Here is a 26,935-nt window from a genome sequence, read left to right as displayed (position 1 = left end):
AAATAAATAAAAATTAATAAAATACATTAAAAAATAAATACAATTAAAAACATATATTAGGAAAGCAGGAAGTGAACAAATGTAACAGTTACTGATTGTAAAAGTACCAGATGGAGGGGTAGGATTTCAGAAGCTTTGCTTCTTCCTACTCCTTTTGGACATGTGGAACTGTGAACTGATTATGTGATGCATTCAATTGTAATCTGATGCATGTTCAAATGAAATTAAACCATTACCATTACCATTAGAAAGTTAGCAATAGCGCTATGACCAAGAACACAGTCTTCTAAAAAGGAATAAAACAGGAATTGAGTCCATAGTATATGTATATATACTCTCCATGTATGAAAAATATTAACGTAAGATACTTCTAGCATCGATAGTTTCAGAACTATGGCTGCCATTCTATCGACTCTCCATTTTGAGTTGAAAAGATTTGTGGCGGTAATGTTTTGAAGATGTGTGAAATCACGTACACACACACACACACACACACACACCGATCAAAGTGACTACAACAGGTCTGGTATGCGAGTTGGAAGAAAGTGCGACCAATCCAAAGCATCCGCGGCGTCCCGTCGTGCTTTGACAAGCGTGATGTACGTCCACCTCGGCAAATGGAGAAGCATCGGATTGTAAAAACAACCCCCCCTCTCCATGGTCAGTTGGGTTTTATGAGTGGATGTTGTGGTGTAAAAACATTCCAAGCAAAGCCACCTGAGATCACCAAGTGCTACGGAGGACTTTTCCGGACGGGTTTTGGTCTTTTTTCGACACACCTTTTCCACTTTGCCAATATACCAAGGTGGTATTCACAATGGCTAAGATTGCCACCTGTTGTTGTTTTTGCACACTTCCCATCCATGCAGTCTTTTCCATTCCTTACTTGTCCGCCATCCTCTCCTCCTCCTCCTCCCTCTTCTGTTTCTCCATCTCCCCCCCAGTCTGCCTCTCTCTCCTCCCCCTCTCTGTCTTTTTCCCCTCTTCTTGTGTTTCTCTCCTGAGAGGTCCACTTTTTTTGAACAGTACGACCGACTGGCCCTCCACCCCACGCAGACAGTACGCCGTGAGAGGAGCTCAGGTAAGCCAGGATGGATGGATGGATGGATGGATGGAAAGATGGATGAATGAAGAGTTGGTTTGCTGTTTGGATTGGTTGGTCTTTTGCATGTGTGAGCTTCTAAGACAAATATGGGCCGGTGTTGCAACAAAGAGAGGCAATGCATGGAAGATTAGGGACTAGTTGGGATGGTGGTCTTTGCATCTTTAGATTTCTTTGGTTCTGCGTCAACCTGGTCAGGGTTGTTGGGATTCGTAATTCCATGATCTGATCTCTGAACGTTTAAGCATTCGAGGATTCTTTGCACATCTGTGTTGCGTTATCGCAGCAGGAGTTGAGGGTCCGACTTCGACTCTTGACTGATTATATAATCCTTGGAGGAGTTTTTCTCCGGTTCTGACCTCTGACTTTCCGACTGTCCCTCCGCAGAAGCCATGATTCCTCTCCGTGTACACCTGTTGGCAGTGCTTGTCAGCCTGGCACTCTGCCAGTACGAAGACTACGACTACATACCCCCGTCCATGCTGGGACCGTCCAGCTCCAACTGCAACCGCGAGTGCGAATGCCCCATCAACTTCCCCAGCGCCATGTACTGTGACAACCGCAAGCTGAAGTTTGTCCCCGACGTCCCGTCAGGTATCAAGTATCTTTACCTCCAGAACAACCAGATTGATGAGATCAAGAAAGGCGTGTTTGATAACGTCACCGCCGAGCTGCGCTGGCTGGTGCTGGACAACAACCAAATCACCAACGGAAAGATAGCAGCAGGTACAATCGACAAACTGACCGCCCTGGAGAAACTCTTCTTCAGCAATAACCTGCTCACCGAGCCGGTCGTCCCTCCTTCTAAGGCCCTGGATGAGCTGAAGATGACAAACAACAAGATGAGCAAGTTCCCCTCTGGGCTGCTGAGCGACAAGGAGAACCTGACCTCCATCAACTTGCAGCACAACCAGCTGACCTCTGACGCCATTGCCGGGGCGTTCAAAGGCGCCAAGAAGCTGCTGTCTCTCGACGTGAGCCACAACAAGCTGAAGAAGCTGCCGGCCGGTGTTCCGAGTTCTTTGGAAATCCTCTACGCCGACTACAACGATATTGACGGCATCGGATCCGGATACCTGAACAAGCTGCCAGCTCTGCAGTACCTAAGGATCTCCCACAACAAGCTGGTGGACTCTGGGATCCCTGCAGGAGTTTTTAACGTGACATCTCTGCTGGAGTTGGACCTGTCCTTCAATAAGCTGCAGTCCATCCCCGAGATCAACGAGCAGCTAGAGCAACTTTACCTGCAGGCCAACGAGATCAACAGTAAGTGGGAATCCATCCAGATTTATTTGGTTATTTGAGTTCAGCTTCTCAAGGCCAAACTCAATGTTCTCTTCACTTGTCTCCTCAGAGTTTGACCTGGCAAGCTTCTGCAAATACGTCAGCCCCGTCAACTTTTCCCATCTGAAGCACCTGCGTCTGGACGCCAACAACATCACGCACAGCAGCATGCCTTCCGAAACTTCCAACTGTCTCCGCGTGGCCTCCGAAATCATGTTTGAATAAGGACCTCGGCTTTCTCCAACAGTCCTACCCACTGTTTATGGATCTACGCCGGGAATAGTTCTCTCGGCAAATTACCAGTTCCGTACTGCAGTATCAAATTCAATGAAACACCAAGATCTCTATGAAACGTTAGCCTCCATCAGGAGAGACTTTAGGGAATTTAGATTAGAGAATTTAGATTAATTAGGTTAATTAAGCAGGTTAATTTGTCAGCCAAATATTTGTAGACAGTCAAAAATATATCCCAAAAAATTTCTGTCAAATTTGACGATGACAAAAAGTTTAGAGGCGCTGTAGTTTTACCAAGTTTGCTAACCGGCTAACAACAAATTCTAACATTTCAATGAGTAGCGTTAGCCGGTTAGCGACTTCATCGACAACAGCATTAACGTGTTGAAGCTTCAATTGATGGAAACACACACTACAAACATTCCAATTTGACACGCTAGTGTGTCAAACAGAGACACACAACGGAGTAAACAACAAAGTTAGCATCTCCGTCGTCTCGGCCGTAGTTTTCAATTGTCGCCTGTCTTGTGTGTTCTGTGTTTAGCATGTATAGTTGTCATGTTTAAATAAGCCAATTGCTGTGCAAAGGGCCAGCAAAGTGTATAATTCTTGAATACATTGTAAATGACTTTTCCGTATACTGACTTCATTCAAAGAAAGTTAGCTTATCCCTCATGCTAAAAAAAACAAAAAGAGTCACACATGTTTGTTGTGTATTGCCATTTTGTATTCTTCCCATGACTTTTGCATGAATTCAATGGTATCATTCTTTGATAATAAACTACAGCTTTTGCAGTTCTGGCGCTTCCATTGTTGTTTAACACGTTTTAACACAATAGGTGAACTTGTTGTGGAAAAAAAAAAAACATTGTTTGGATCATTTCTTGACTCTGAATCTCATGAATTTACTGTGAGAAAAACGCACTCCGTTGAATAAACGTTGTTTCCAATACATTTTGTATGCCGCCTTTTGATATCATACGTGTCTGTCACATAAAAACACTGATAATGAAATGAAACGAAATATATGAGACTGGAATTAAGAGTTAAATTAAGAAAATAAACTATGAAGACGACATATTCCATAGTTAGCTTAAATGTCGCTAATTGATAACTTGCTAAGACTGCTGTACTCAACACAATCTACAAAATAAATAAAATTTTGGGTGGGTACAGTCAAGATATTGTTTTTTGGCTGGGTACAGTCAAGATATTGTTTCCTATTTTAAAAAGATTTAAAAAGAAAACAGGCTGGTGTGTGCTTGCTAACAATTCTTACCACTAACATTAGCATTTGGCTCTGGAATTTGATAAGCTTTCAGTGACGTCACATTGTTTTCAGTATTGGTAAACTCATTTTTTGATGGTTCAAGTTGAAAGTGAAAGTATATCCAACTTAATCTGTATGATAGGGTACTCTATGGAACTGCAAAAAAAATCGTACTGTTGCTCTTGGATTGTCACACAACGCCATTCAGGCAGTTTCACATCCCGGTATACAATACATTGTCTTTGTCTTCCAAATGTGGTATTTCAATTTTTTTTTTTCTTATCGTGGTTGGAGGACAATGCTGAGAACGTTAAATGGTGTACTTTCGGGGAAAAAAAAAAATTCTGTGGTTTTGGCTTCATTTATTCAGCAAAAAAAGCATACAAGAGTAACACCACACAGAAATTATATAATGGGACACAGCTGGGGTGGACACAAGAGAAGGAAAGAAGCTTATTGGGTAACAAAACCAAAAGTTAAAGTACATTTATTTCCATATATGGCACCATGAATATATCTTACATACTTTGTCTATGAGATATATCAGATACTTGATGCTCAGATGCTTTTTTTTTTTACCGCAAGATCCATATTCCTACTACTGCCAAATGTTACCGCATTATGTTCTGATATGTACCACATGTGCAGGGCCTTACAACTATACTGTATATGTATGCTTATGTGGTAATCATTCCCAATGCTCAATTTGATTAAGGCAGGTATTTGTAATGAGAAAAATTTAATTCACTATACAATCACTGCACAATTTATTATTAGTTTTCTTTGATTTCTTTCATTGACTTGAGACATTAGCCACGTTTACATGAGGAGTTTTTCTCTTTCCCAATTGAATCTTTCCGAATGACCTTTCCGAAAGCAATGGTATACATGGAAAGGAATATTCCAATCGCGTGTCTACATGCGTCGCTATAATCAACCAGAATAGTCAATGGGGCATTCGCAGTAAATCGTAAACACCAACATCACGTGATACCGACTTCCTCGAGTTTTTCTTCCACTTGTCGGAATAACTCCGTATTGCCAGTTTTTCCTTCGTCCAGTCTTGAAATTTAGTTTGAATCAAAAACAAACTTTCCTTAGCAGTCCAGTGCCGATTGCTCGCCTCCATTTTTTTTTTTAATCAAAGAACGTCTCGAGCTGCGCGTTACGTCATATCTCAGCATTCGCTGAAAGAACGCACCCGGGAACAGGAATAGATAAAGTTCAATCTTGATAATATTTCATAATTAAACTCGGGACATGTTTTATATAGATATATATATTTTATTTTTTAATAAAAGTGGACTTGTGAATGGCGTATAGAAGGGTTTAGATTCTGTTCCACAGGCGCTAATGTACACAAAAGCTGCTTGCCAACCGCCAATAAACAACAGAAGAAGAAAAACACCACGAAGAAGAACACAGTCTGACAACTTTCCATTTGAGCGGGTACAAGATACCTCAATCGGATTGGGGAACGGAATATTCCACCCCTGGGAATCCGATTATATATTCATTCGGATTGGCACTTTTCTTTCGGAATGAGGTGTATACAAAGGTTACATTCTTTCCGTTTGAGCAAATAACCTGAATGGAATTGGAATATTTGGGTCCATGTATACGTGGCTATTGTAGTTGGGCACCGAGTGACTATGTGCTAATAAGGTCCGAGAGTTGAAATGCACTTTGATGCATTTTAACCCTCAAGCAAGTCCAGATGAATGGACACAAACCAGCTGGACCGGCCCCCGTTTCCGCACAATCGTCCACCCTACTGCACGACACATGGTGGAATCCAAACAATAGCGGGACCATCCGTGTCAGCGCGGATCATCAGTAGAAAACCCAACGAACGACGGATCGCAGGTAATGATCTTTTTTTTTTGCTCCATAGAAATACTGTCTTTGTAGACCTCGACTCGAGTCAATCTTGTTAATCCTAGGAACGGTTCAAGGCCCGGTGTCATTATGTGTCCTATTTACAGTCATTTGACGCACTTCACCCGGAATGTACTCACAAGATGGAAAACGTGTAAAGAATCTCTTTAAGGACTTGTTGCTGCTGTCACACACAAGTCAAGTTACCGGGGATTATCTTGTTGCATCGCATTTCTGGATGGAGGTGCTCTTTAAGTCTGACGTCTAAAGGTCTGAGGTCTAATGGGACTGCATTAAAATCCCCTTAGGTTAAATCTACCGAGAGGATAATTAGGGTCAATATTAGGAAAATACGATTTAAAAAAATTGTGACAAAAGACGGGACCGTCTGAGGAGTCTGCATGAAAGACTCTGAGGTTAATTCATTGATGGAATTAGCGCAAAGGTTGGCAGTGACCTTCTGGGGATTTGTTGGTTCACAAGAGATCAAGTGCAAAGGGAGGACGGAAGCAAGTCCTGTGGACATGTGGATGCAAGCAGACTACACACGGGTATAAACGGTGCATTAGCCTCGTTCTAAGTGGGACACCAGTCTCGCAAAAGGCTTAGCGTGGGGTTCTACACCTTGGGACATCTGATTGGCTTGAAAAAAACGATGGTACAAATAGGAAGGAGGTGAGAGGAGCAGTCATTGACGACTCGCAGGAGGGAGGACGCTTCTTTTGACAAAGTCTAAGGTAGGCCAACTTACATTAAGTAACAATCCATTTTGGGGACAAAGCTCCGTCCGTCTTAAAACAGGTGTTTTGTCTTTGAAAACTGTCCATCCAATCATCGGTGGAACGGGTAAATTTGGTCCGGTTTGCAGCGAGAAACCAAAGCCAGATGTCTTCTGCATGGAATAAGCTCAAGAGAAATATGGACAGAGAGGATGGCAAAGCTGACCTCATCATTTTTCCTAGCTTCTGTTGTGTTGGACTACATTTATGTCCTATTATTCCTTACAGATGTTTATCTTTTTGAGTGTAGACAGGGTGGAAAGGAAAACCACAACCTAGTGCCTAACAAATTAAAGTTACAGCCTGTCTGGGAAAAAGTAATGGTAATGGTTTAATTTCATTTGAACCATGCATCAGATTACAATTGAATGCATCACATAATCAGTTCACAGTTCCACATGTCCAAAAGGAGTAGGAAGAAGCAAAGCTTATTAAATCCTACCCCTCCATCTGGTACTTTTACAATCACTAACTGTTACATTTGTTCACTTCCTGCTTTCTTAATATATTTTTTTAATTTTTTAAATGTATTTCATTAGTTTGTATTTACTTATTTATTTATTTATTTTTGTTTTTTATTTATTTTTATTTTTATTTATTAAAAAAAAAATTGTTCACTTCCTGCTTTCCTAATATAGTTTTTTTTTTGGGTCACATACCGAAGTACAAGGTGATATGAGCATCCAATGACATAATGGGTACCATAGTAAGTGTCAATATAGTGATATATATATATAGACATTTTTAGTTAATTGCTTATTTTTAGCCTTATGCATTATTTTAGGTATTTGTGATTTTAGAAATAAGGAATTAGTATGTTCTCTGCTGGTACTTGGTTTCTTTTCATTGCTAATGTATTTTATGTCACAGTATTGACCTAAGTACTTACAGGGGTTTGTAATAACATCATTTACTCCTTTCTACCATAGGATGTCCAGCAACATGGTAATGCTCCTCTGCATTGCGTCCCTGTTGGGCACGGTCCTCAGCCAGGACATGCCCTACAACGAATTAATGGCCCAAATCCAAGCTTGCCCTCGGGAATGCCACTGCCCTCCCAACTTCCCTCGCGCCGTCTACTGCGACAACAAAGGCTTGAAGAGCATCCCCCAAATTCCTCCCTTCACTTGGTACCTCTACCTGCAGAACAATCAAATCCAGGTCGTCTCCGCAGACGCCCTTCGCAACGCCACACAACTGCGTTGGGTCAACTTGAGTCGCAACAAAATCACAAGCGAGGGATTGGAAAAGGGTACCGTTGATGCAATGCGGCATCTGGAACACCTCTACATGGATGACAACCTTTTGTCCTGGGTGCCGTTTCCACTCCCGGCCAGTCTGGAGCATCTCAGCCTCTGCCGCAATCGGATCTCCAAGATCCCCGACGGAGTCTTTTTGGGTTTAGATAAGCTGACCCTTTTAGATCTTCAGGGGAATAAGCTGATGGATGATGCCGTGACTGAGGTGAGCTTGAAGGGTCTTAGCAACCTAGTCCAGATTAACCTCGCCAAGAACCAGCTCAGCAGCATGCCTCTGGGCCTGCCGCCCACCACCACTCAGCTTTTCCTGGACGGCAACAACATTGACAAGATCCCAGCAAATTACTTCAAAGGTTTGCCCAAAGTGGCGTTCCTCAGGCTCAACCACAACAAGCTTGGCAGCGGCGGTGTTCCTCGGAATGCCTTCAACATTTCCAGCATTCTGGACCTGCAGTTGTCCCACAACCTACTGACAGAGGTGCCCCTAATCCCACCGGGCCTTGAGCAACTTTACCTGGACCACAACAACATCAAGAGTAAGTTTCCCAAAGTACTCTATAAAATAATTTAAAGAACTAAGGTCTAATTGTTTTCATTTCAGGTGTTAGCAGCTCCAACATCTGCCCGGTTGACTTGGACACGATGGACGCTAATGACAGCTACCCACGACTGCGCTACCTGCGACTGGACGGCAACGATATCGAACCTCCCATTCCCAGGAATGTCATTCTGTGCTTCCGTCTCCTGAGATCCATAGTCATCTAAATTAACATTATGTATTCAAATGCTATTTTGTACCGCTAATTCCGTTTAATGGACCACTAGTTGTGCCTTATATATCGTGGTATCTCACAAGAGTGAGTACACCCCTCGCAGTTCAAAAAGTATTTCGTTGTTTCTTATCTTCTCAAGGGACAATACACGATAAATGAATATAGAAATAGTTTTGCAGTCTAGATTTACTATCAACTGAACACACATCCAGATTGCCAGATTGTCCCAGAGGTTCTGAATTGGGTTCAGGTACAAGGCCGAGGCCCTCAGCAAGGCACTTTATCATCTTGGAGATGTGTTTACGCTCTTTATTTTGTTGGAAAACTGCTTTTCAATGACACAGTGGCACGTTGGAATTAATGTTTCCCATCATGCAGCACTTAAGCAGCCCCAGACCCAATGCTGACTGCAGGCAATACGCAATTATCTTGCTAGTCATCTGTGTTACCAAAGATTTAGACATTACTGGCTGGTGTGTTGAGATTTAATGTTTTTCTCAAAGAAACGTAGCTCTCACAGTGCCTGCAGCACTCGTGCAGCCCTAGACCATTTTTCTACCCCGAGCATGATATTTACTTTTATGAAATGATTGTCCTCTGTCATTTGTTTTGCCAGATATTTGGACAATAGTGTGACTGAGAATGCATGATTTCAATAATCCCAATAATTCGTAGTTCTCTCAATGACGGCCGCACTCATGCAGCCCCAGACCATTTTTCTACCCCGAGCACCATATTTACTTTTATGAAATGATCTTCCTATGTCAGCTGTCTTGCCAGATATTTGGACAATAGTGTGATTGAAAATCCATGATTTCAATAATCCCAATAATTTGTAGTTCCAATGATGGCAGCACTCATGCAGCCTCAGACCATATTGCCACCCACAGCACCATGCTTCCTTTCAGGAAATGATATGGCTACTCAATTGTGCTGACTCAATAGCAGTAGATAGTAAGTTTATATTGCTATACAAGCTGTACACTGCCTAATCTAAAGTATATTTGTTTGTTTTGCGTTTTCCTCTGAAAAAATATTCTGTCTTTCTGAAGAGCGAGAGGTGTACTCAATTCTGTGAGATATTATAAACAAAAATTTAGATGACAAAGACCAGTAAGTTTTGTTTTCTATTGTTGTAAAAAGGAGTCCAGTACTTTTGTTCCATTATATGCGCCTGTTTGCTGCTAGTAATTTATTTTATATTCACTGAGTCTGGCCAAAATTTTACAATGCTGTCTTCAGTTTTAATAAAAAATACTGAAATTACCGATATGCTGTTCGTCCAAGATCTCCGACATTCCCAACAGGTGTCACAAGGTCAAGAGTTCCTCCTTGATTGTGATTGGCTGACACCTGCTCTCAGATCTGCGGTTCTGAAGCAAGCTCGTACCCAACAAGGAGGGCCTTCCTCGCAAAACGGGGACTTCCTCTCTCAGCTTCATGCTAATGGGGGCTCCTCACAGAGGTCCCATTGTGTACACGGGCCTCCTCATCACACACACACACACACACACACACACACACACACATATGCCAACTTCAGGAAGTGAAATATTTTAAGTCAGATTCAAACACACTCTTAAGCAAAATAGAGATACTTTTGTAAAAGGATAAGACGCTGCGGGGCGGCAGGGCGGCGGGACGGGGGGGGGCTCTTGTTCTTTGTGTCTGATGTCTGAGAGATGTGCCGGGGACTGGTTGGGTGGGTGCCCCCCCACACCCCCTCCTCCCCCTTTGCCAGAGTGACCAAAAGCAACCTGCCCCGGTCCAATCAGCCTCAGTGCCTACCTTCACACGTAAGCGGCACTCGGGTCCGTCTGTCTGCTCGAACCTACACATACACGCTCGTCGCTATAGGCCCCCCCCCCCATAGCCCCCGCCCTCAAGTAGAGGCCACCTCTGCGCGACCCCTTCGCCATTGGCCAAGACGACGAGCCCTCAGCATCTCCATCGCGGCTGAAGGGAGCATTGGGGAAGGTCGGATATACAGGTAAGCTGCTATTAAGGTCGGAGGGGGGGGGGGGGGGCAGGGACAGGTGATGCTCGGCTTGGATTTCGAGGTGCCGCAGAAGAAGGGGTTGCTTGTCTTGATGATATGATGGGACGTTGTACAAATGGCTACATTCTCTATAAGGTTCGTTATAGGATGTAGTTCATGGTTTACATTGACGACTGGGATAGACCGGATCTTGCGTTTGTGACCTACATGATAGACGCTTGCTGTATTCATCATGGTTGACCTTTCTTTGTATTTTGGCATTTTGCCCTGCGTTTAAGGCAAATATAAGCCAAATACAATGGGATGTCTCTAAAAACGGTTATATTCTCAATGAGGTTCTTTATAGTGTCTTTTTTTAAAGGGATGTAGTTCATGGCTTACATTGATGACTGGGATAGACCGGATCTTGCGTTTGTTATCTACATGATAGACGCTTGCTGTATTCATCGTGGTTGACCTTTCTTTCTATTTTGGCATTTTGCCCTGCGTTTAAGGCAAATATAAGCCAAATACGATGGGGTGTCTCTAAAAACGGTTATATTCTCAATGAGGTTCTTTATAGTATCTTTTTTTTAAAGGGATGTAGTTCATGGCTTATATTGATGACTGGGATAGACCGGATCTTGCGTTTGTGATCTACATGATAGACGCTTGCTGTATTCATCATGGTTGACCTTTCTTTGTATTTTGGCATTTTGCCCTGCGTTTAAGGCAAATATAAGCCAAATACGATAGGGTGTCTCTAAAAACGGTTATATTCTCAATGAGGTTCTTTATAGCGGCTTTTTAATGACTGCAGCTCAGATTTGTGTCGATTAAAGGTGAAAATGGTGCAATATCCTGCATGAATCCAAGTAAAACATGGACGCCTTCATGGCGGCTCGAAAATCACGGCTTCTACACTTTAGTAATCATGGTCAAATATACATGAGAGAGAATTACATTCGAGGGGGTGATATTCTCGAGACAGTGCACATCTGTGAGAAGAAGCGCCATTCCAAGTGTGTGTGTGTGTTTTTTATGTGTGTGTGGTTGTGTGTGTGTGTGTATACTGAATGAAGCGTTTCCTTGCAGCCCCCAAGCTGACTGCCATCCTGTCCACAAACCTCGATGGAATTTGGAGTTTGAGTGCTGAGACAGGCAGTGACCAGGCCCTCCTCATAAAGGCCCTCTGTAAAGGGCCAAGGGGTCGAGGAGCGAGCCTTGAACCAAAAAAAAAAAAAAAAAAAATTCAAACACCCTCCCTCTGCTCCTGCAGAAGTTCTCCATCTAACCCTGAGGGCCAACATCTTGTCTCTCTCTCTCCTCCCTGTCTCACCCTTTTCTTCTTTCTTCTTCTTCTTCTTCTTCTTCTTCCCCCTCGTCCCTCGCCCTCCGTTTCTCTGCCCCAGCCTGGAGGACTCTGCTAGTGTTTTTGAACGCATGCTGAGACTTGGCCACACCTGTCAAGTACGCTATATAACGCCACACGCTAGCGTCTTCTGATTTGAACCCTGTGCTAAACATGCTAACATGCTAATTTAATCAATTTTCAGCATTCTGAACCTGAATTGAACAACTGAAGACCCCAGAAATGAATATGAGATGCAAAAAAGGTGGGGAAGGGGAGGGGGGGGGGGGGGGGGGGTCAAGGAATCCAAAGCAAATAGCGCACTTGCCAAACCTAGCATTGAACACGTACGCTATTTTCCTAATGTAAATCCTATTTGCAGTCTTAGTTGTTATTGCCTCTCCAACTCCGGACTCCGCCGCCGGAAAAGAATAAACAGAAGCTCCCTGCATGGCTTGGGAAGCTTAACAGGTATCTAAGTCTCGCCCCTGACCTTTGACACGGGAGAGGTGGTTGAGCCAAAATGGCTGCCGCAAGCTATGATGACGCGATACTTGATTATCGTCATTAAAAGGTCAAACAAAAAACTGAAAGATACAAAAAAAAATGAGTTTTGGATGGAACTAATGGGCTCCACACACGAGCGGCGACAACGCACTGCGATTGGCTAACCGTAAGGTTGGCTAAGCGACGTATTTACATCCACAGCCAATTACAAGTCTTGCACGGTTTTGAATGAGTGTCAGCGAATTTGTGGGTATCAAAGTAGTTCAAAGGACACAAAGCGACCCGTGTTGATCGGGTACTCTTGCTAGTAGCGGAGACAAACTTACAAAAATGTCTGTGTAAACTTAACGTAAAGTTACCTGATATGTTTACTCTGGCGCTAACAAGTTCCCTTGCCGCTGCTTTTTTTTTCTTCATATCTCGACATTCTTTTTTTAGAACTGTCAAACAGAAAGTTTATTTTTTTCCGCCATGTTTACCAGCAAGCGAGAGAGCGAGAGAGAGAGAGCACTGAATAGCATCCTGTCTGCTCATTGGTCACTCAATGAAACTTTGGCTGATTGGTTCTCGCTGAAAATTTTTATTCTATCGCATAGCAAGCCATCGTGACATGCACAAGCGCAAAACTTGACATGCATGAATTTTGTGTGTCGCCTGCCAGGACGGGAACTTGCGATAATGATTCTATCCGGTTCTATTTATCAGGTTCTATTGACAATAAGTGGACAAGAGTGTTTCTTGTCAAATATTAATATTAAACGCAATATTGTACAAAAACCAAGACTGTATGAAAAACTTTTCAACGAAAAACCATCCATCCGTCCATCCTTTTTCTACTGCTTATATGAGGTTGCGCTGCGGAGCTAGCATGCTAAGCTGGGAAGCCCAGACTTTTCCCTACTTCGACTGATCCAAAGGGGTTCCCGGGCAAAATTGTGAGACGTGGGGTCTTCCCCAAGACCTTCTACCGGCCGAATATTCCCTGAACACCACCCCTGACCAGAAGCTCCAACCACCTCATCTGGCTCCTTTCAGCAGACGTTCTACTCCGAGTTTCTCCGAGTGACAGTGCTTCCCTGGGTCGCGGAGCTAGCATGCTAAGCAGGGAAGCCCGGACTTTTCCCTACTTCGTCCAGCTTCTCCCGACTGATCCAAAGGGGTTCCCGGGCAAAATTGTGAGACTTGGGGTCTTCCCCGAGACCTTCTACCGGCCGAATATTCCCTGAAGACCACCCCTGACCAGATGCTCGAACCACCTCATCTCTACCACCTCATCTCTAAGAAAGAGCCCAACCACCCTAAGGAGGAAACTCACTTAGGCCGCTAGTACTAGTACTACTACTAGTACTACGATTTTGTCTGTTTCCACAAAAAAACTAATCATACATAGTTTTAACTACACATACAATAAGTCTTCATTTCCTGTCAGGTGATTGTCTTTTTGTCCTGCCCCCCCCCTCCTTTGTGTCAAGGTGAACAATGAAGACGTTCGTGCGACTCGTGCTGGGACTCGTCGTCCTCAAAGCGGTGCTTGCCGGACCCCGGTTTTCCCGACAAACGGACTTGGACACGTACGACAACGGCAACTACGACGTGGATGATCTGAATTCGGAAAACCAGGAATACGACTATGAAGACGGGCTCACCATCGACGATCCTGAGGTGAGAGCTGGAGTGGTCAAATGGGGGGCCCATGAAAGACTTCAGACGGGTCCTCAGGTTTAGTTCAAAATTTGAGACGTGTCTTGTGTGTACTCGTTGAGATGGTGAATACAACTCTTTGGCTTTTACTTGCTATACTGCTAAACACACAGGGACTTCCTGTTCAGTGCAAACTAAGCTTCAAAACAAAAGTATAGCAGTATCATCAGTTCAAGCTCAAAGACTTTTGACACCACTAAAGAGCCAAACTATTCCTGTCTGGGCCTGCATCCTCCTTGAATGGATGAATAGATTTGGATTTTGCACCAACCTCTCAGACTACAGAGACTTACCGGTCCTATCTGGTCTGACAGGTACGTGTCCCACCTAGTCTTTGGGCAAGAACTCATGGAGCCTACTCGGATGAGAAACGAAAACGTCTTCTGAGACAACCTGAACAGTCCAGTTGTGATCGATTCAATGCCCTCAGAAAACACAAAGACCTGGATGAGTGAGGAAATTCATAGGCATATAAAAATTATAAATATAAACATAAATAAATAAAAATGTAAAAAAAAATCTATATTAGGAAAGCAGGAAGTGAACAAATGTAAGAGTTACTGATTGTAAAAGTACCAGATGGAAGGGTAGGACTTAATAAGCTTTGCTTCTTCTTCCGGCCAAATTATTACTAATTAGTAAATAAATTTTTTTATGCTAGGTACTCCCCTAGTAATTATTTTTTTTCAGATATGAATAAATTAATACATTTATAATAAATAATGAATAAATGGTAAATATATAATAATATATATGTCATATCACCTCATTGTTTTTCAAAAAAAATTAAGAAAATAAATAATATAAATAATAAAAAAGTAATAACTAAAAAAATAAATAATATAAATAACATAATAAAAAATCAATAATATAAAAATAAATAAATAATATTATGAAAGCAGGAAGTGAACAAATGTAACAGTTACTGATTGTAAAAGTACCAGATGGAGGGGTAGGATTTAATAAGCTTTGCTTCTTCCTACTCCTTTTAGACATGTGGAACTGTGAACTGATTATGGGATGCATTCAATTGTAATCTGATGCATGTTCAAATGAAATTAAACCATTACCATTACCATAGCGTTTTTGCAGTTGAACATCTTTACGTTTCTGACTGCATAGCTAAGTTATGCATTTGGTGTGATTGACAACAGGGTTGAACAGCCTTGGTGTGTCTTCTTGTGCTGTCCGTGTGCCAAAGCAGTTTGATCCTAGTCTGAAGCATTTGGAAAGTCACCGAGTTGACTCAAGTCGGAATAATTACATCAACAGGATTTAGCACTCCCATTTCAGGCAGCTGCAAAAGACACCAAAGTTCCTCCGATGTCGACAAATCACATTAACAGCGTGGGTGACGGGAAGGTGGAAGGTGGACAAGCATCCTTTCCAACCGTGGAAGCTTCCTTTTGAATATGTTGGCTCTTCAAGGTCGAGGTGTCAGCAGACATTCGAGACAATACATGAGATTGGGTCTAAAAAAAAAACTGTGGAATATTTTTTTTAAATCTGTCAATACATATCTACTTTATTTTTTTTTTATTTAAATAAATTAATACATTTAAATAAATTTAAATTCTACAACATTACAGTCGTCTATATGACAGCATCTTAGGGCCACACTGATAAAGCCATAAATTTAGGAGAATTAAGTAGTATGTTTACAAGAATAAGGTCATAAATTTGTAAAAAAAAAAAATTAATGACTTTATTCTCAAATATAAAACTTTTTTTCCTGTAAATGTACACTTTTTCCTCATAAATTCGGGACTTTATTCTAAAAATATGTACAACTTTATTCTCTTAATATTGTGACTTTCTTCTTCTAAATTGACAACTTCATTCTCATAAATTTGAAAACTTTTTCTGGTACATTTCTGGACTTTTTTCTTGTAAATGTGCTTATTGTTTTCTCATCCATTTATGACTTTATTCCTGAAATCTGTTTTTTTTCCCATTGCGGCCCTAATAGTCAGTCATAATTCTGCACTCTGTGTGTATGCTAACAGTCCCGCCTCCACCCACCGAGATATACACTCACTACATTCATGCCGTTGTTCTATGGAGCAAACAAGCCAAGGTGCTGCGGCCGATGCTTCCTGCCTGTTTGGAGGCGAGACACGCATGTTCATGGATTTGTTTATTATCATCCTTACAGACATTTTTTTTTCCTGAACGAGAAATCCGGTCACCTTTTAATCACGCAACATGAGATTTTTGGAACAACGCTACTTCAAAGCAACAGTGTCTGATGGTTGTCATTAGCAACAAACAATGGGGGCCCCGTTTCTTCCTCCTCATATTCGTTTTTTTGGGGGGAGAAAAAGGGATTCCACAACTGGTTTAAATCATCTCCAGTCGTCTGATGTGGCGTTCCTGCGAGCCCATGCTGCGAGGGCTGCATTTCACGCTTTCATTTATCATGTGAATGTGGGCCACGGCTACACGCTTCAAGGCTCAAGTGGTCACGTGGGGGAGTCCCGAGACAGAACGACTTCACCCCTTGGGTTGAAAAATGCGCATGGGATTGGATTTTACAAATCCTGTCAAAAGAAAAAACTAACCAAACAACAAAACAAAAAAAATTTGGAGATACCACTCAACAGAAATCAAACTACATATATGTTTTATATAATGAATTCATTACTTTAATTATAATTTAAATAATAAAAACTCAAAATACTCATTTTATATGTACGCTTTTTTATTCACTCCTAATTTCACTTCATGTATCACTATTTTTTCTTATTTTGAAAAATATTAACAAAACTATTAATTAATTCATTTCTTTATTAGTATTTCATGCAGTAATTTTTGATTGATATTTTATTATAATTATAGTTAGAAATAAACAGTAAGAAAAAATATTGATTTTATTTATACTATTATAAATATTTTTGAAAATAATTTTATTCACTCTTTAAATCAAATAAATATATTTTATTATATTGATTATATCATGATTTTTATTGTTTTATGTTATTTTTGTTATGTTATGTCATTTTTTGTTTTTTTCATATTTTCAAAAATATGAACAAAACTATTATTTAATTCATTATTCATTATTATTTCATGCTGTAATAATTTTTATTGATATTTTATTATAATTATCAGAAATAAACAGTAAGAAAAAATATTGATTTTATTTTTGCTATTATAAATATTTTTGAAAATAATTTTATTCACTCTTTAAATTAAACAAATATATTTTATTATATTGATTAATCATGATTTTAGTATGTTTTCTTATTTTTGTTATGTTATGTTATTTTTTGTTTTTTTCATATTTTCAAAAATATGAACAAAACTATTATTTAATTCATTTATTCATTATTATTTCATGCAGTAATTTTTGATTGATATTTTATTATAATTATCAGAAATATTGATTTTAGTTATACTATTATAAATATTTTTGAAAATAATTTTATTCACTCTTTAAATTAAATAAATATATTTTATTACACTGATTATGTCATGATTTATACATATTATGTTACGTCATTTCTACTATATATAGAGTACATATTATTCTTTAAATTCATTATTGCATTTTTGAGTCACTATATTATACTAAATATAAAAATGGTGTCCAAAACACTAAGAAAAAAAGGGAACCGTGCACACAATTATGTTTTAATTAATTTAGTGTTATTATTATGACATGAATTGACAGTGTATATACAGTGAGGTTGAATCCTGTGTGCTGGCTGTTAATTAGACTGATCCAAAGGCTGGATGTTCCCACAGACGTGTGTTTTTAGTCCATGTGCATCAGATGTCAAGGGAGAAATGAACTCCATGCTTGTGGAATGCTGAGTCTTGACTTTCCACTTCCAAAGCTTTTTTTTTTTGTGTGTGATTTATCTCTTCTCTGCGATGTAACTCGAGCAAATCCTCAGTCTAGTCTGCTTGCAGGTTTTGATAACCTACTTTCTACTTCATGATGTGGATTTTTAGACCTTCTGTCTGCTTGGCATGGTGGAATTGAATTCATGTAGCTTTAATCGTAACATTGTCGTCCATGTTTTTGTCATGTGTGATGCCGCCCGTATGCGCTTTGTCTGCCTTGGGGGTGCAAGCCACAAAAATGTTTTTTGTTTTTCTGTAAATATGATACAGAACATGACACTGCGTGAATCAATCATGGGATTCTATCTCTAATTATTTCCAACTAGTGGAGCTTCCCTGCCTCATATGAATGCATCCAGTGACTAATTCTAGCAAGCAGCAGCGCTACATAATATTTGGCTTTGACTCACATGCTTACATTGACTGTGCTCTATCGTGCTGTTTTTTCTGCACTTCTGCTTGCCAGCTTTTGGCCTCTTCTTTCCCCCTCAGGGGTATGTGTTTGTTTTGGGTTTGAGCGGAGTGGGGGGTGCGGGGTGGGTGCACTTTCAAAGGCCTGCCTTGTTGCATCCTGCTTTATGAGAACATCATTTAATTGCTGCCGTTAATGACTATGCACGGCTTATTATTTCAACTACAGCTTCCCTTCTGTTGTATTCTTGCGCATTTGCTACCATTTAGCATGGAAACTGTTGTGGATTCTTGCAGCTACCATGTGTGTCTTGGTTCCACAAGGACCATTTGAGTGGATGTTGAAGTGTCAGGTATTACCTGGCTATGGGCGGTGTGTGGGGGTTCATCGCCACCGTCTGGAGGAGGTCTGAACTGCAGGTTGGAAGGGAAGAAAATGTCAATTACACACGAAAAGCCCCATAAATACAACGAACTATTAGGGCCACATTGAAAACTAAATCTGATATTCGTGAATAAAGTTGTAGTATTACGTTTCATACGTGTCAGAAAGGAAGGAAACTTTCTTCTTGCTTCAGGAAAACTTTTATGTAGAACGTCGCTGCAACAAAACAGAGCATTTGAGCACAAACAAATTAGCATGGCTTGCCCTTCTCACTTCCGACTTCCGTTTTCCGTCTTCCGCCTTCCTTTCCCCGCCCACTCCGTATGGCCAAGACCAACGGTCACATAAATCCTCTTGCATTGCTGTCTCAAGCAATGCCTGTAAATAAAGTTTAGAGTTTTCCCACCTAGATAGATTTGCAACTTTATTCTTCTAATATTACATTTTTTATCGTAGATTTAAGGCTTTATTCTCATAAATTTACAACTTTATTCTCGAATTTTCATCTTATTTTGGTGCTCCGTTGTAACAGGCATTCCCTAAGACAGCTATCAAATCAAAGACAGCTATTAAGTTTACGACTTTATTCTCGAATTTTCACCTTATTTTAGTGCTCCGTTGTAACAGGCATTCCCTAAGACAGCTATGAAATTATCAAATCAAAGACAGCTATGAAATTTACGACTTTATTCTCGAATTTTCACCTTATTTTAGTGTTCCGTTGTAACAGGCATTCCCTAAGACAGCTATGAAATTATCAAATCAAAGACAGCTATTAAATTTACGACTTTATTCTCGAATTTTCATTTTATTTTTAGTGCTCCGTTGTAACAGGCATTCCCTAAGACAGCTATGAAATTATCAAATCAAAGACAGCTATTACATTTACGACTTTATTCTTGACATTTCATCTTATTTTAGTGTTCCGTTGTGACAGGCATGGCCAAAGACAGCTAGTTTGTGTGACTATTGGCCTTGAGCAAGTGTAGTTTTTTTTTTTCTTTTAAATTTACGGCTTTATTCTCGAAATCTCAGATATTTTCCAATGTGGCCCCTAATACTTTGTTGTATATAAAGGTATCCTCGGGTTTGTAGACTGGCAAGACCAAGCAAAAGCAACAGGGGGCGCCATTTCCTCTGACGGTAAAACCATGGTGGCCAATAATAAACATGAAGAAAGTCATTTCCGGAAATGTAAACAAAGGCAAATTAGGAAAAACAAACAAACAAACAAAAAAAGCTAAAATAATGTACAATTGAAAAGTCTGCCTTAATTGTATAAAACAACATCACAACATGAAGATAAAAAGAAATATTAAAAACAATACAGTAGTTTTATCATGTCATATTTTGCCACCGGGGTCTCAGGTCTGTTGTCTTTTCCTCAGATAGAGATTGGCACACTGGCCCCGCCCGATTACAACTACCCTGTACCAGAGGCCTCCTTGGAGCAGGAGGGCCAAGAGGAGGAGGAGGAAGAGGAGCTCCCCCTGATGCCTCAGCTCATTCCTCAGGGCTCAGGAGGATCCGGAGTTCTGATGGGCCCGGACACACAGAAAGGTCTGAAAAAGCTCAGAAATGTGAAGTGGTTTTGTCATGAAAGGGTCTTGGACTTGTGTAAGCAGCGTTGTTATTAATCAATAACTAATTAATTGTCATGTTTTGTCTGTGAGAGCATGCGTTCCATTTAACTAGCTGTCCGTGGTTAAATGTCTGTCCATTAATACCTCATCTTGTCTCTAACAAGAGGTGGAGCTGCGTCTGACGCCCATTGACATCCTTCCTGTCTCCGGGGATTTTGGGGGCTCAGTGGGTTCTGGTGTCTCGGGAGCCTCGGGGGTTTCCGGGTCAGGAGGCTCAGGGGACCCGCTGGTCTCAGGCGCCTCCGGGGGCTCTGGAGATATAGTTTTCGTCTCTGGGGCTTCTGAGGAGATCCTGAGCAGCTCTGGAGAATCAGGGCAGTTCTTGGTATCCGGGGATGTGGACTACTTGATATCAGGGGAGGTCTCTGGATCAGGGGACCTCCTGATTTCTGGGGATGTCTCTGGCTCAGGGGATATCCTAATATCTGGGGATTTTTCCAGTTCTGGGGATCTCTTGATATCAGGAGATCTCTCCGGATCGGGAGATCTCTTCATATCTGGGATGGGGTCTGCAACTTCTGGAGCCTCCGGAGATTTCACCTCTGGGGGATCTGGAATTGTAATGGAACTGGGATCCGGGGTGTCCGGTTTTGCCCCTGGAGGGTCTGGTGACCAGTCTGGTTCTGGGTTCTCGGGAGATCTCCTGACCTCAGGTGCCTCGGGAGGCTCTGGGGTTTCTGGGGACACTGATGAGTCTGGGGTCTCAGGGATAACATTATTACCTGGAGGTTAGTACTTGAGGGACTTGGTGGGGAACTTCATTTTGTTTGGTCTTCATTGTGAGTGAACGAATGACTGAATGTCTGTCCACCTCTCATCCTCCTAATGTGTCTCCTAACTCCTCCATCTTGGCTTTAACAAGAGGAGGAGCTGCCGCTCCTTCCTACAACTATCCCACAAGAGGCATCAGGTGCTTCTGGGGAATTCCCAGGAGTTTCAGGAACCTCAGGGGATCTGGGAGTCTCTGGAGACATAGAGGTCTCTGGAGCCTCTGGAACTTCCGGTGTCTCTGGCTCCGGAGACACCGAGGAGCCTGGTATAACTCTGATCCCTGACACTGAGAAAGGTCAGTATTTAATCTAGATCCGTAAAGACAGGAGTACATTGTTAAAAGTCTGTGTTTTTGCTTATTAACCAAAGTCATTTTCATTTAACGCCTGTTAAATGCAACAAAAACATCCCATAATAACACTGCTAACTACCGCGGCAAACAGTTCTCCCCCTTGCTGGTTGCCAGACTTGTGATCCATGCTCGTCTAACCTGTTTCCTCAACGCATAATCTTGTCTCTAACAAGAGGAGGGGCTGCTTCCCACACAAGAGACCCCTCAGGAGGGTACTGGTAGTGTCGAGGAGACACCGGGTTCTGGTACTCCAGAGCCGGATGAACCTGAAGAACCTGAAATTGACCGTACAGGTGAGCGAGAGACCGAGGGAACCGCAACGAGCCGCGGAAATAATTTATTTAAAAATATTTTATGGACCACACATTCAGTATTCAGTAGGAGTATTCACGGTATCTAGCATGGGTTCCACGTCATTTTATTGTCCTTGTTATTACTGCGTTCTCCAGGTATGCCCACATGCTTGCTGTGCACATGCCTCGGCGGGTCGGTTTACTGCGACGACTTAAAACTGGACAGCGTTCCACCTCTGCCCAAGGACACCACCCACTTCTACGCCCGCTACAACCGAATCACCAAAATCAACAAGTCGGACTTTGCCTCCATGAGTACGTCTCTCGTGACCTTGGAATGATCTTCCATAGCAAAAAGAGCTGACAGTGTGATCTGACGTCTTTCTAGACAAGCTCAAGAGGATCGACCTGACAGCCAACGAGATCACGTCTGTTGACAACAAGGCGTTTATGGGTCTGCCCGAACTGGAGGAGCTGGTGATTCGGGAAAATCACATCTCGCAGCTGCCCGCCCTGCCGGAGACCATGACACTGATTGACGCCAGTCACAACAACATCGAGTCCAAGGGGATTGTCAAAGAGGCCTTTAAGGTATAAATACTATATATTGATTTTTACACTCCATGAGACATTAAAACCTGAAATTAAATCTTCCTCGTGTATCCAGGACATGACCGGACTCCTGTACCTGTACCTGACAGACAACAATATTGATTACATCCCTGTTCCTCTGCCGGACAGTCTGAGATCTCTACATCTACAGGTATATAGAAAAATAAAATCTTTGAAAAATATATATTTTTGACACTGTTCAAACTGTTGCTGTTGCAATTGTCTGCATTTTTTTTACTTTTCTTTAAAAAGTCCTTGTAATGTATTACTTCATATTTATTTATTTCCTTGTTTTGGAGAGGAGATGTTTGCAGTTTTTTATGTTTCACTTAAAAAAAGGAATTTAAGCTGCTTATAAGATAAGTAGTTTGTTTCCTGACTCTAGATTTAATTTAATTTAATTTAATTTAATTTAATTTAATTTAATTTAATTTAATTTAATTTAATTTAATTTAATTTAATTTAATTTAATTTAATTTAATTTAATTTAATTTAATTTCATTTCATTTCATTTCATTTCATTTCATTTCATTTCATTTCATTTCATTTCATTTCATTTCATCAGAATAAAGCACAGGACAAAGAATTTAAGCAATTAATATGGAATCAATACACTTATTTGTGAGCAACAATATATAAATAACAATGTTTTTTAAGGACTATTTTTTTCAACAATCAGTCAATATTTTTTGTGGGTTCGAGGACTTATTCTGTGTGTTTCTGTGCAACAATGGTACCGTAACAAATATATACAAATACATATATATAAATATACAAATATATATGTTGCAGGGGCGATTCTAAAACTGGAAATAAATGTTTCAAAAACAGCTACAGCTCTTTTAGCGGTATCATCGTCCCTGGTTGGTTAAATGTTGAAAAAGCAAATAAAACCGGAAACAGCCGGTCGCTCTCTCATTGGTTGAATGTTGGAATAAGACATGCTGATTCGTCCACAGCACCCGGAAGTTGGTATACTTTGAAGTTGGTATACTTTTTTTGTCGTTCACGGCAGGGTAATAGTTGTTCGATTTCCCGTCAGGGAAGGTTCTTCGGCATTGAATCGAAGCCAAAATACAATATAAATAATGTAGTATGACAAGTACAACGAAACACGCATATATGGGTGAAACTGAACAACATCGATGTGATAAATGCTAGCTGCTATCAATGGTATCAATACTCCATTATATGCAAATTTTCCCCGTGGAACGATATTTGTACGAGTTGTGGTACCTTTGTATTTAATGTTGGCGAGCCATGTCCATATCCCTTCGATAGCTCAGTTGGTAGAGCGGAGGACTGTAGTGGCCAATGCCGAAATCCTTAGGTCGCTGGTTCAAATCCGGCTCGAAGGAAAATTTTTTTCCCAATCCTAATATTTTCCTTTCACTTCACAGCGTAACAACATCCAATCGATGCACGACGACACATTTTGCAACCTGCACGACTTTAACTACATCCGGAACTCACTGGAGGACATCCGTCTGGACGGCAACCCCATCAACCTGAGCCGAACCCCGCAGGCTTACATTTGCCTGCCCCGCATCCCCGTCGGGGACCTCATTTAATGACCACGACGAGCATGACTTACACGCACGCGTCCTTGTACATACACATGCATATATGTTGACCCACCACGTACACGAGCATGCGGACACGCGCACATCACCCATTACCACTCTGCGTGGATATTTCGTGTACCAGAGGAGGTCTTCACGGTCCATAAACGCGTGTCGTGAGTGATCATGCACACACACACACATACACACAAACAAAAAAAACTGTTCCACAACTTGAATTAGGAGTAAAAAAAACAAAAAAAGCAAACCCTCAAATGAATGTTTCTGTCTGGTGTCTGCTCACAACCGCTCATTTTTTTTGTTTAAATATTGTTTGTTTTTGTAAAGATTAAAATATAAATATTATAAAATAAATTACGAATTGAAGGCCGGAGCTTTATGGAAGGTCCCGTTTGAGTATCTTAATGCAATAAAAGACGCATTTTAAACACAAATCATTGTTGTAAAGTTTGTACTGTACTGTACTGTAACTTCATTTCTAGATCAGGGGTGTCCACAATGCAGCCTGGGGGCCATTCGCAGGCCGCGGCTTTTGTTTCATTCATCTGCGGAATAGTAGAAATTAAATTGAACCAAAAAAAAAAACAGCAAAAGTCGATCAACATAAAGACAAAATGCTGAAATGTTGATACTAATAACTAGAAAAAATTGATCATAACACTAAATTAATTAGTGATTCACACGACAAATGAAAATTAACTCGATTATTTTGTCGACCCCCGTACGTTGCGTATGAGCATGCATGTCTGTTTTCCTCATCTCTTGCCTTCTACTAATTACGCAGAAAGAGAGTTCACTCTGGGCATTGGTTCAGCACCTAGAACAGAGTGAGGCCTCTTGTCTGTCAAACAGTTGCTTTGTCTTTGTGGGGAGAGACGGGGCCGCTAGCACACACACACACACAAACAAACAGCAAGGCAGCCTCATGAGGAGCAATGCAAGGTAATGTACTTAAAATCGGCATAATACGTAATAAATAATAAGTATGCCAAATTTGTTCTAATTTACGTAAAAATCTCACATGGACCCAATATTGTGCATCGTCTTTTGTCATGAGTCATGAGACTAATAACTAATAATGATTATGATTTTTTTTTTTTAAATCCTTTTGCAGCCACGGTGGAAAGTGTTTGGACACCCCCGGTCTAGAGAATTGTTGAATTATTTGGGAGGAGAGATGTGAATAACAATGCTAACAGCTTGCTATTGTGTGCTCTGTATGGAATAACCACAAGTCAATAAAGTTGTTTTGACCTCTCCGGGAACATTTTTATTATTATTATTATTATTATTATTATTATTGAGAACGTGTACGAAAATGCAAGCGTGTCTGATTGATTTCGCAACCGAATGAAAAAAGAACTGGAGCGGATTGAGTTCAACAAACACGCCGTCCCGTCACATGCTGTCAATAAGTTTTTCTAACAACCGCAGGAAGCGTTCCCTCCTGTCCTTAGAGCCGTCGTCCTCCGCCGTCCCCTGCGAGGAAGCCTCGGGGTTACCCCCCACCGCGACTTTCCGTCGGTCCAAGGCTAGCCGCTCCTTTTCTCTCTCCACAATCTCCTTCTCCTGCTTCAGCGCTGCCGTTTCCCTCTCGATCAGCAGCCTCTCGCGCTCCAGCAGGGCTCGGTCCCGCTCCAGGATGGCGATCTCCCGGTCCAACAGGGCTCGGTCTCGCTGCAGAGCCAGGTGCTCCTGCTCCATGGAACGCCTCTCCACATCCTGGTCTTGGTGGATGCTGTTGAAGTCTGTGCTGCCCTCCATCCCGTCATCCTCCTCCTCCTCTTCAGCCTCGTCCCCATTCAGCTTAACCTCAATTTCCGCGTCTCCATTCTGAAATTTAACAGGAGAGCTCGTCCTTGTGCTTGTCCTGCTTTTCTTGACCTTAGAGACAGAGGAGAAATGGCCTTTATCCTCAGGGGATATTCCCAAAATGGGGGCACTGCCTCCCAGCCTGCCCTCCATGGCATCATTCATCAGGTTGAAGTGAGGCCATTTGTCCCGATGGTCTTGGTCCTTGAGTACTTTGTATTTTTTACGCAGGTTTTCCCATTTTTTGGAGGCTTGTCGGTGGGTAATCTTATCTTGCAAGCCCATATGCCTGATGATGGCCCTTAGAATGACAACAATCAATTTACTCATCAATTTGAAGGAGCAGGAAGTAAACTCCGTACATACCTCCATGCACACAAGGCTGTGTTTTTCTTTCCAGAGAAGAGGAAATTATTTGACACCCTCAGCTTCACAAATTCTTCGGTTTCCTTTGCGTTAACTAGAGGAGTAAGCAAACGAAATGTCCAAAATGACAGGTCACATCCAGAAACCGGTTGTTAGATTTACAAGGCGTCTTGAACGGAGCACAAACACGGAAGTCCGACAGGTGGCCGAAGTTAAGACAGAAACATTAATCATTAATAATTTTAAATAAATAAAATCACCAGCTTCATTATAAAGTATTTTTGAAAATTAACTCGAAATGCCAAATTCGTAAAGACTTGAGTCCTACACCCGTGTCCTGAACATTGATTACGTACTTGTTAGGTCGCCATTTTAACTGTTCAAGAAAGCGTGTCGACATTTTTTTGTTTTTTTAAAGAACGACTTACATTTGTGAACAAAATCCGCACGGTTAGCTCTGTCGTGTGTTGTATTCGTATAAGCATGGTCCTGGAACTCCATTTCGATGAGGGGTTCATAGATACCATGAAGTGCACTTCGTAGTCGAAGGACGCCCTTCTGAGTAAGGGACCCTACGTTCTTCTTCTGTTGTTTCTGAAGCGACCATTTGCTAAACAGTGCCACCTATCACCGTGGAGCGGTTAAAAGATATAAACGTGGCGATGTTGCAATCGTCACAGTGTTATCGTTAAGATTCGAATCTGTCTAAAGTAATATTGCAGTTTTTGGATACTTATTACAG

The 26,935-nt window shown here is 41.4% G+C and overlaps 4 protein-coding genes and 1 non-coding gene across 7 annotated transcripts; 4 read left to right on the top strand and 1 right to left on the bottom strand.

Moving 5' to 3' along the window:
* Window positions 1-683: 683 nt before the first annotated feature.
* lum (lumican) lies at window positions 684-3,545 on the top strand. Its single transcript, XM_058077184.1, has 3 exons — window positions 684-1,081; window positions 1,490-2,368; window positions 2,457-3,545. Exons 2-3 carry the CDS (start codon window positions 1,495-1,497, stop codon window positions 2,609-2,611), a joined length of 1,029 nt encoding a protein of 342 aa, XP_057933167.1. The 5' UTR covers window positions 684-1,081; window positions 1,490-1,494; the 3' UTR covers window positions 2,612-3,545.
* A 2,792-nt stretch (window positions 3,546-6,337) lies between these two features.
* On the top strand, window positions 6,338-9,851 carry kera (keratocan). The gene is made up of 3 exons (XM_058077183.1): window positions 6,338-6,505; window positions 7,477-8,342; window positions 8,408-9,851. The coding sequence occupies exons 2-3, from the start codon at window positions 7,478-7,480 to the stop codon at window positions 8,569-8,571; spliced, it is 1,029 nt and encodes a 342-aa protein (XP_057933166.1). The 5' UTR covers window positions 6,338-6,505; window position 7,477; the 3' UTR covers window positions 8,572-9,851.
* A 521-nt stretch (window positions 9,852-10,372) lies between these two features.
* On the top strand, window positions 10,373-25,231 carry epyc (epiphycan). 3 transcript variants are annotated; one of them, XM_058077176.1, is made up of 10 exons: window positions 10,373-10,569; window positions 13,888-14,077; window positions 20,150-20,321; window positions 20,509-21,132; window positions 21,267-21,470; window positions 21,701-21,820; window positions 21,977-22,135; window positions 22,209-22,411; window positions 22,488-22,583; window positions 23,833-25,231. In XM_058077176.1, exons 2-10 carry the CDS (start codon window positions 13,895-13,897, stop codon window positions 24,001-24,003), a joined length of 1,932 nt encoding a protein of 643 aa, XP_057933159.1. In that variant the 5' UTR covers window positions 10,373-10,569; window positions 13,888-13,894; the 3' UTR covers window positions 24,004-25,231. The 3 variants fall into 3 exon arrangements, with proteins under 3 accessions (XP_057933159.1, XP_057933161.1, XP_057933160.1); XM_058077178.1 differs by lacking the exons at window positions 10,373-10,569; window positions 13,888-14,077 and adding an exon at window positions 19,291-19,904 and having other exon boundaries at window positions 20,154-20,321; XM_058077177.1 differs by lacking the exons at window positions 10,373-10,569; window positions 13,888-14,077 and adding an exon at window positions 19,291-19,904.
* Window positions 23,704-23,790, top strand: trnay-gua (transfer RNA tyrosine (anticodon GUA)). The gene is given in 2 exon segments: window positions 23,704-23,740; window positions 23,755-23,790. It is a non-coding gene; the product is annotated as a tRNA-Tyr (tRNA).
* Window positions 25,151-26,923, bottom strand: si:dkeyp-38g8.5 (uncharacterized protein LOC568385 homolog). The gene is made up of 3 exons (XM_058077185.1): window positions 26,622-26,923; window positions 26,194-26,287; window positions 25,151-26,128 (listed from the first exon to the last, which is right to left on the bottom strand). Exons 1-3 carry the CDS (start codon window positions 26,692-26,694, stop codon window positions 25,414-25,416), a joined length of 882 nt encoding a protein of 293 aa, XP_057933168.1. The 5' UTR covers window positions 26,695-26,923; the 3' UTR covers window positions 25,151-25,413.
* Between the last annotated feature and the right edge of the window lie 12 nt (window positions 26,924-26,935).

This window comes from Doryrhamphus excisus, chromosome 7, assembly GCF_030265055.1.
Source record: "Doryrhamphus excisus isolate RoL2022-K1 chromosome 7, RoL_Dexc_1.0, whole genome shotgun sequence".
Classification (NCBI taxonomy): domain Eukaryota; kingdom Metazoa; phylum Chordata; class Actinopteri; order Syngnathiformes; family Syngnathidae; genus Doryrhamphus; species Doryrhamphus excisus.
This window is presented reverse-complemented; position numbering and strand designations above follow the sequence as displayed.